This window comes from Diadema setosum, chromosome 21 (assembly GCF_964275005.1).
Source record: "Diadema setosum chromosome 21, eeDiaSeto1, whole genome shotgun sequence".
NCBI classification, from domain to species: domain Eukaryota; kingdom Metazoa; phylum Echinodermata; class Echinoidea; order Diadematoida; family Diadematidae; genus Diadema; species Diadema setosum.
The window spans coordinates 12869203-12878629 of record NC_092705.1 but is presented as its reverse complement, the minus strand read 5'-3'; the positions used below and the strand labels follow the sequence as shown (position 1 = coordinate 12878629).

General features: G+C 42.3%; 1 protein-coding gene across 1 annotated transcript; it reads right to left on the bottom strand.

Moving 5' to 3' along the window:
• Positions 1 to 471: 471 nt before the first annotated feature.
• LOC140244761 (uncharacterized) lies at positions 472 to 9144 on the bottom strand. The gene is made up of 3 exons (XM_072324380.1): positions 9028 to 9144; positions 6869 to 7027; positions 472 to 1151 (listed from the first exon to the last, which is right to left on the bottom strand). Exons 1-3 carry the CDS (start codon positions 9142 to 9144, stop codon positions 507 to 509), a joined length of 921 nt encoding a protein of 306 aa, XP_072180481.1. The 3' UTR covers positions 472 to 506.
• Between the last annotated feature and the right edge of the window lie 283 nt (positions 9145 to 9427).

The window sequence follows — 9427 nt, the reverse complement described above, 5'->3', positions numbered from 1 at the left end:
TACCATAAAACAGATACTGCAATGTCCGCACAAGGCTACAAGGAGTGTCAGTTCAATACGGTTAAAATTTAAAGGGATTCATTACTCTCGGGCTAAAAAAAAACAAAAAACAGTCATTTGATTTTTTTTTCTTTATAAGCGATTAGTGCGCTGTCTCGTACCGACAAATCAAATTAGCGTTCTTCTCAATCTAGGAAGTCAGATTCCAGCCTTGTTACTCAATTGCAAGATGCGACAAACATTTCATTGGTAAATCCTCAAGTGTGAGGAACAATTATAGCAGCCAAAAGTATTGATACAGGAACTTAAGTCGTTTCGGCACTGCGCTCTGCGTACAACACGTCTTTCTAGCCCTGCGCAACAAGGCTCATTGTTCCTTTTTTTTTTTTTGCACTAGATAGAGTTCTAAAGTCAAAATAAACGATGCGTACCGGAAAAGACGTTGAAGCATGACGGTCTGGCATTTTTTATTACAAATATCGGAGAATTGTTAGTGATCGAGTCTTTTATTGAGTATCTCTTTTCCCGAAAGCGAAGGCTAAATCTGCTCTTTTCACGTCATATGGACCTGTTTCTTCAAAAGCGGCCAAGTCCTGTTCCGTCGGGTCCCAATCTCGCTTTCCGAACGCAAATGCCGAACCGACACCTCTCTTGCCGAATGCAAAACTGGGCACGGCCCGCTTGCCGAATGCAAAACTCGGCATTCCTCGCTTGCCGAATGAAAACGCAGACATCCCGCGCTTCCCGAAGGAGAAAGAAGAGTAAGCGTCCTTCTGAACTTGGTGGTTATCCTGCATGCTATCGTAGAGGGCAGCATCCTTGAGGAGCTCCAGCTGCTTGTTATTTCTCCAGCTGTCTACGGCGGCGGCGTCCAGTCTGAGTTCGTCTAGGATATCTTGCGTGCTCGGTCTCACGAGTTGCGGTTGGGAGCGCTTCCCGAAGGTGAATTTGGATCGGCTACTCATGGGATTCCGCCTGCCCAGTGGGAACGCGGGATGCGCGCGCGCTCGAATTTCCCGCTCGGGTCTCTTCGACGATCCCGCTGCACGTTTTGACAAAATTTCCTCGTCGTCGTCGTCGTCGACGGCCTGCCGGGGCCCGCTTTCTTCTTCCGCGTCGGCGAGCACCGAGTGGATGAGATTTTGAGCTATCTGTGAGAGAAAAAATATGAGACAAGCAACAGGTCGTTATTGCATTGTCGACCATGAAGCTGTACAGTGCGTTTTATTGCTAAAATGACATTGATGTTAAACACTTGATGACATAATAATGATAATATGAAATATTTATATAGCGCTTAATACAAACATGTTGCAAAGCGCTTTACAATTATCAAAATCAAACAAACGAGCAAACAAAAAAATAAATCAACTACGAATACAAATAATCAACTATACATAATCATCAACATTATGATTGTTTTATAACCAATGTCATAAATGACACGGTCCAACACGGTGCTCAAAAATAATCTCCTTTGCAGTCACGCCATACCAACGCAAGGTGAACTGTTATCCAATGTAAGCGCTGTCTATTAGAAATGAAGGCTAACGACTTCGAAAGTAATGAGTGATATATTACTCCTAATCTGAGACAATGTCAAAAAGATTCACTGAAGAAGATTTGTAGAATCATGATATATGTCCACTGCCGTATCAGGACAACTCCCCCGGAGGACTAGTCCCCCGGGGACTACTCCCACCTGACAGCTCCCCCGGAGGACCACTCCCCCGGAGGACGTCTCCCCCGGAGGACTACTCCCCCGGAGGACGTCTCCCCCGGGGGACAACTCCCCCGGGGGACAACTCCCCCGAGGGACCACTCCCCCGGAGGACCACTCCCCCGGAGGACCACTCCCCCGGGGGACCACTCCCCCGGAGGACAACTCCCCCGGGGGACAACTCCCCCGAGGGACCACTCCCCCGGAGGACCACTCCCCCGGGGGACAACTCCCCCGGGGGACAACTCCCCCGGGGGACAACTCCCCCGGGGGACATCTCCCCCGGGGGACAACTCCCCCGGAGGACAACTCCCACCTGACAACTGCCCCGGGGACGTCTCCTGGGGGACAATCCCATAACTGGACAGAGATGTTTCTTATTCGTGTCCTAGAAATTAAAATTGAATTCATCTGTGTAAAAACAGTATTCTTTTTATACAGAATTTAAATTAAAGTTACCGTTACCTAAGACACGTCCATCTTTATAACAAAGCATAACCGGCATTAGGCACTATGATGCAGAAACAGTATTAGCACTGGTTGCACAGTTACCATGCATCCTGAATGCACCAGCCACATACCGGTATCTGCATGACACACGTATAACATAACCCTTGCTGTACTATTGTTGGTAGAAAACACCAGATTGATAGCTAGAACTTGTTATTAAGAGTATGGTAGTCAATACTACTTGAAAAAATACAGAAAAATGCAAAAAAAAAAATGGCAGTTGGGGTAGGGGTAAAAGGCAAGGAAATTTTATGCCTAAATATGGGCAAAAGGTTAGTATCATGTGGAAGGTTAGGTTTTACACCAAAATTATCATTATAATCCATTTCCTTGACCCCCAAAACATGGGGTTAGACACCAAAACCATCACAATTGACCAAAAAATAGCCGAGTTATAACCAGAAATGTCTTTTTAAAGCCGAAACGGCGACCAGCTTTTCGGCCGGGGCACCCTGGATTTCGCATTTTTCGTTCTTTTTTTTTTTTTTTCAAAAATGGTGTCAGTAGGCACAAAGTCATCAAACTAAGGTGTGATGAGCATGTTCTGAAAATGTCATCCTCTTTAGCCCATCTCTAAGAGATATCAAGGGATGACGACTGTAATATTTAGCCTGTTATTTAGAGAGTTCCTTTTTGTTTCTTTAATCAGTCAGAATAAGCACACGATCTTGGCAGTAATTTGTTGTATTACAATCATGACGAGTTTGAACAATGCAAATGCTTTAGCGATATCGATTGCATCGGATGCCCAAGGGAAGAAACGGACACTGGTCAAAAAGTATATGTGCACATTTTGTTAACACGCAGGTGATAGGTTGATATGTTTTTATTCTTCTAGGTCTTGGGTGCAAGTAAGGAAGTTTGCTGAGGTAGTACATCTACCTCCGGGGTTTCTCGAGAGGGGTAACTATAGAGCATAGCAACAGCATCATCTCTGTGGGGATTGGTTGGTGCTGCATAGCTAGGCACTAGTCTCTGCGTTCAAACTGTACTAATCTCAAACATTTGGCATCTCCCTTTTTTTTAGAAAAGTAAAGTTTCTCTTTTTCACACAGATTTTTTCATTTATCAACTACCACCATGACCACTGAAACTTAATTAATAAGCCATTGTCTTTTTAGGATTATCATGGCAATTATTTGATACGTTGTTCACACAATATACTTGTCCTATTATTGAGTGATAATGGAAATACGTCTTGTATGGGCGTGTTTGACTTGCCATATCTTATATCTTACATTCAACTTTACTACATGTGTAATCATAGCAACACATCTTATAAACACAAACATTACTGATACTTGTAAAGTGAGTAACACTTCACTTCAATATTGAGATATCACGGCTTTGTATGACACATTACAACGCACTCTTATAACGACGTAAGTTCAATCTCGCTCTTCACACTTGGAGGAATACTTGTGATTGTTTTGTAAACTGTACTTTTGTTCACTTTTAGAAATGTGTTATTTTTGTCTTTGAAGAAACGTTAATCATTGTTTCTCTGTTACTTTTGATAAGTTAGATGAAACACATTTATTGCACTCAAAATGTAACCAACTCTACTCTCCAGATGAATAGTTCAACATCTAAACATTATCACAACCCCGTGATCATTGTCATTTCATTTCCCGTCAAATTCCGGTATCTATCCTATAAAATAGATAAGTTTTTACACTGGTCAATATTTTTGACCTGATCTTGTGATACGATATTATGTTGAGTCATCTAGCTTTGTTGCATTAAGGATTGTTTTCCGCTGTACCTCTTCTGATGTCAATTCTGTTTTGACAGGAGCATTTTCCTTCACATTCCACTATGCAACTTCTTGGAAACTTTGTCTTTGAAACAACAACGCTTTTCGCTTCAATCAAAGTAATTTTACTGCACTTTTGTTTCTTGGTCAGCTTTGTTTGCACATTCTTTATTACTTTTGGTTTCAGCAGCTGACTAGCTGTTGGCAGGGTGGTCCTTGTCCTCCTCTGCATCAACAATTGTACAGGACTAGCATCTAGCCCACCGATCGGTGTGTTCCGATAGTCAAGAAATGCCAAACCTGGATCTGTTCCATCTCTCATTGCCTTTTTCATTAGACATTGCGATTTGTACTGTCTTTTCAACTTTCCCATTGCTATGTAGAAAGTGATGAAGACGTGACATGCTTGAATTGGTACTGACAAGCAAACTCTTTGAACTGGTCACTTGTAAACTGTGTACCATTATCTGATACCACAATCTCCGGTATACCATTACGTGCAAAAGTGTTGTTTGCATACTAACTTCAATTACTCTTACGCTAGACATTTTTTGTTTTGGTTTTTGTTTTCCATGTTCAAACGTTATCAAATAAAACTGTGTAAAACAAAACTCCATTTTCAATTAATTGAAACTCGAATCATCCCATCTTTGTGGTTGAGAGATTTGTGTTGGTCGTGCGGGTGTGCTTTCCCAGGGCTGTTGGAAGATATTACCTTTTTACACGTTCAAGTCTTTTCAGGCACAGAATATTCATATTTTTTTCTGTCAATTATTACTCCGACATTAAGAATTGTAATGATGTTCAGATAAATTCACAGTCAACATAACAAACGAAAATTGCACAATGAAATTACTGACAGTGACATACAGGATAGTAACTATCATAAGAATCTAAGATAAAAATCAAAACCCCATTAAAAGGGTATTTCTTCCTTTGTAGAGGGAGACAAACTGAAGAAACTCAAAAACTTGAGCCTTCACCCCTCTGAATGATATCTTTCTTTCATTTAACATATTTCTTATCATAATCATGAATTGCAAAAAGAAAAAGAAAATCATCAAAGAATGGACTTCTTAAAATATTATAAAATAATGAAGAATAGCAGGTACATACTAAGGAATGAACTCTCCCCTCAAAAGCGTGTATCCGTCAATGTGTTTATCTCTTGACCAATTTTCAGTGATAAAATGGACCTGCGTTTCTACTTTTTTCGACATTACATGTAGTGTGTACAAAAGTAAAAACTTTGTGCTGACATTTCAAAAACTTTGTTATAAAGATGGACGTGTCTCAGGTAACGCCAACTTTAATTTAAATTTTATTTAAAAAAGAATACTGTTTTTACACAGATGAATCTAATTCTAATTTCTAGGACACGCACACACACACACACACACACACACACAAAAATCTCTGTTCAGTATGGGATTGTCCCCCAGGAGACGTCCCCTGGGCAGTTGTCCTCCGGGGGAGTTGTCCTCCGGGGGAGTTGTCCTCCGGGGGAGTTGTCCTCCGGGGGAGTTATCCCCCGGGGGAGTTGTCCCCCGGGGGAGTTGTCCCCCCGGGGGAGTTGTCCCCCGGGGGAGTTGTCCCCCGGGGGAGTTGTCCCCCGGGGGAGTGATCCTCCGGGGGAGTGGTCCCCCGGGGGAGTGGTCCTCCGGGGGAGTTGTCCTCCGGGGGAGTTGTCCTCCGGGGGAGTTGTCCCCCGGGGCAGTTGTCCCCCGGGGGAGTCGTCCCCCGGGGGAGTCGTCCTCCGGGGGAGACATCCTCCGGGGGAGTAGTCCTCCGGGGGAGACGTCCTCCGGGGGAGTTGTCAGGTGGGAGTAGTCCCCGGGGGAGTTGTCCTCCGGGGGACAAGTCCTAGACCCGTCCACTGCTGTCAAAGTGATGTTACTGACATGATAGCCTTTTAGTTTAGATAGGCGCTATCTAATAAATGTATTATTAGTGAGAACATAAGGAGCAGCGTTTGATTACAATTTCATGTTTGACGCGTGTCTGCTAAGTCCGGGGATTTCGAAATTTCCCAATAAAAGGGATAAAGGCTCTGCCTGTATTTTGAAACGATAGCATCAATTTTCCTTTATCCTCTATTATCCGTGTACAGAGATGCAATGTAAAAAAAAAGAAAGCAATTACTCATTTTAATGTAAGTCTAATTAGTGAAATGTGCGATATCTTTTCATTAATTCGTTTTCGAGGATATAACAATGTTCGCGAGTGTGTCTGTAAGTGTTTGTGTGTATATGTTTATTCTTCAATGTTTACTTCCCTCAAAGACGTTAATGTATTTGTGATTTCAGAATCGAAATTTCACTGTCAGTGGCAGCACTGAAATTCAGTTTGGCAAGAAATATGCGGTTCTGAAAGAAGACCACGTCCAAGGGTATATTCTTTCATATACTATCAGAGCATTTTATTCAGCGGACACAATAGGGGCATTTGAGGAATGAAACTCTGTGTCCGCATGTGGATGTGTGTATGTGTGCAACTGGTAGCTCTTTACTTCTCTCTGTGTCACTGTCTCTGTCATTTTCTGTCTGCCTGTCTATCTGTCTGTCTGTCTGTTTGTCTGTCTCGCGTCCTTCTTCTTAATCCGCCCTTGTTTGTTTCACTCGCTTTTGCCCATGTACTCAATAAACGTTTGCATGGTAAGACCAAAAACCGACAAAATTGAAAGCAAACACAGAAAGGATAATCATTGCAACATTGATAATAAAAGTGTGCTGTGATTATGCCTAGGAGAGTTTGTTTCGGTTTGCTTCGGTTTGAATTTTATTTCTGATTGAGAAATTGCATTTGAAAGGCGAGTTATGCGAAAGGTTAATGCGAAAAGTTATGACCCCCCCCCCCCAAGAAAGCAGACGGTTCTAACTCACCGAATGTATTTCGTTTTCATCTCCCGCCATTTCCTCGTTGTCCGCCATCTGGTTCGCTGGGAATGCCACTCCAGGCATAGTGAAAGACAGTACTGGTGACGGGACGGCAAAACACAGGCAGAAAACCACTGCCATTAGCAGTTTCATGGTGTACAGCATCTGTTGTTTGATTAAAGAAAGAAAGAAGGAAGGAAGGAAAGAAAGAAAGAAAGAAAGAAAGAAAGACATAAAGAAAGAGAGAACGAAAGAAAGAGAGAAAGAAGTGGAGAGATGGAGAGAAGGAGTGGGGGAAACAGAGAGGAAATCATTAGATGATGATTTAATTTACTCTAGAAAAGTCGGAACCCGAAATATGGTGGGTAAAAAAAAAAGAGGAGAATGACACCCCGAAGGCGAATCAGCGAAACATATCTGTTTGTCGAAACGCAGAGCCCAGAATGCAACCTCCCTCACTCTCTCTCACTCCCCCCCCCCGCTCTTTCTGTCTTTCTTTTCTTTCTCGACAACGAGAAAGTGGTAAATGGTGAACACATGAGAAAAAAATCGACTGCAGAAATAATTACACCCTGATGAAATCTTCTCGACCAAGACGACGAGGTGTAATGCAATCAGTCCTAATAAATTGGAGTAATGTGTCAAAATGGAGCGAGCACTTAAAGAGCTGAGGCAGCGATTCTTTCTCCTCGTTTATGTCGCCTTGATCAACGAGCTAAAAAACTGCATTAAGCGAATTAGGATAGATTACGCCATGAAAAGATCTGTGTTGACAAAATAATCACGCACTTCACTGCTTAACTTTGCAGAGACGAAGCGTACCAACGTAGTTATCATTATTGTTACCATTATTCTAACCAAATTCATGCGCCATACGAAATTCTAACAATGAAGAAGAGAATGGGTCTGTGTGAGTCAAAGGGAGACACTGTGGAAATAATATGTCAATGATTCATAACCCCTGGAGATCACTCCGTTTCTCTGAACATTACAATGAGTGACATTGGTAGCAGCGAAAACGTCATCTGAATGACTAATTCAGAGCAGACGTTAGATTGAGATTAACAGGGTGGAATTTTCTGCGGAAACACCACAGAAACAACGACAAAGTAAAACAAAACAATGCATCAATATTATATGTTAAAGTATAACATGAGCATGTACATTTTACAGACTGTCATCATGTCTACTCGGCAGAACACCAAAACGATTATAACAAAAGCAACGGTCACAAATACCATTTTCTCCACAACGTGGTGCCAAGGCGCTATGTATAAATAGGGCTTTGACAAAATTTGTTTACGGTTACAAAGTATTCAAGGGAAAGAACGATTACACTATTCAATTCTTTTGATAGTAGTAGACAATGAATTGGTAGATACATAATGAAGGCTATGGCACACACATACAAGTACACACACAAAAAAAAAAACACACACACAACACAAACAAATACAAACATATACACTCAGAAGTACACACGCACACATCTTCGATAGATTTACAAATTGTGGGATTGCCTTGCCCCTTGTAACGGTTGGTAAAATGACAAACCGTTACACACAAATGAACGTTCAACGCATCATTGATACAAGTAAACAAGAGAATTACTGAATACAGACTCAAAAATCAATAAACTTCAGAATCTGCTGAAGCCCTGTTAGCAAAACATCCTCCTCCCTTGAATTTACGCCTCGAAAGAAACCATACATTGTCGGCAATTAAAGACATCCACACAAACTTCTGAATGAAGCCTTTTTTCTTTTGCAGCTTGCACCTATACTACAGAACAATCAAAGACAAAGGAGAAATCGCGTCAAAAAAAACCAAACAAACAACGATCTTAATTGTCATAGAAAATGAATAGATAGCAAAAAAAGATAGGGTTCGTTTTACACTCCTGTTGGACAGGTGCGTATAACACGACCATAATTCATTCGGTGAATTACGCACTCTTTCAACATCTTCCCCAGATTTCAAAGCTTGTCCGTGAAGACGTTAAGAGCTGACATACACCGTGGTCATAATCAAACAACAATCATTTTGACTGAGAGTCCGCTCAGTTGTTTATGAAAACTTCTTTTCTCGAGGGAGAATAGAGAAAGCATGTCTCGTCTGTACTACGGGCTTGCATGGAACATGCAAAAAAAAATGGCAATATTTACCATAGCGCTTGATGTGCGACGCAGCGTAAACGATCTCCGGGATTGGGAAGACGGTCTGCTCCGAACTCTCCCCGCGACGCTATTGAAAAGAAAGTGTGCGGAGTACGTCGAAGACATTATACTGGGGGATCTTTACAGGTGGCGGGGACGCGAAGACCAGAAAAAATAATAGCGATGCTTCGCCGAGTCGAGTTACCTTCTCTTCTAACCAAGCAGCGCTTCGCGACCAAGCGACAAGACGAGTGCTGAAAGGTGGTCGCAAAAGAGCTGGCGATTAGCGCGGAACAAGTGACCCGCACTGTGACGGGATTGGCTCGCGCGCAATCACGTGGGTGACCAGAATGAGACGGGAAGAGGTGAAAAGAGAGGGAGAGAGAGAGAGTTTGTGAGTATGTGTGTG

Coding starts and splice junctions, on each gene's coding strand:
- LOC140244761 (XM_072324380.1), bottom strand. CDS start 9,144: ATGTCTTCGACGTACTCCGCACACTTTCTTTTCAATAGCGTCGCGGGG. Junction 7,028..9,027: donor GTCGCACATCAAGCGCTATG/GTAAATATTGCC, acceptor ATCAAACAACAG/ATGCTGTACACCATGAAACT. Junction 1,152..6,868: donor ATGAAAACGAAATACATTCG/GTGAGTTAGAAC, acceptor TTTCTCTCACAG/ATAGCTCAAAATCTCATCCA.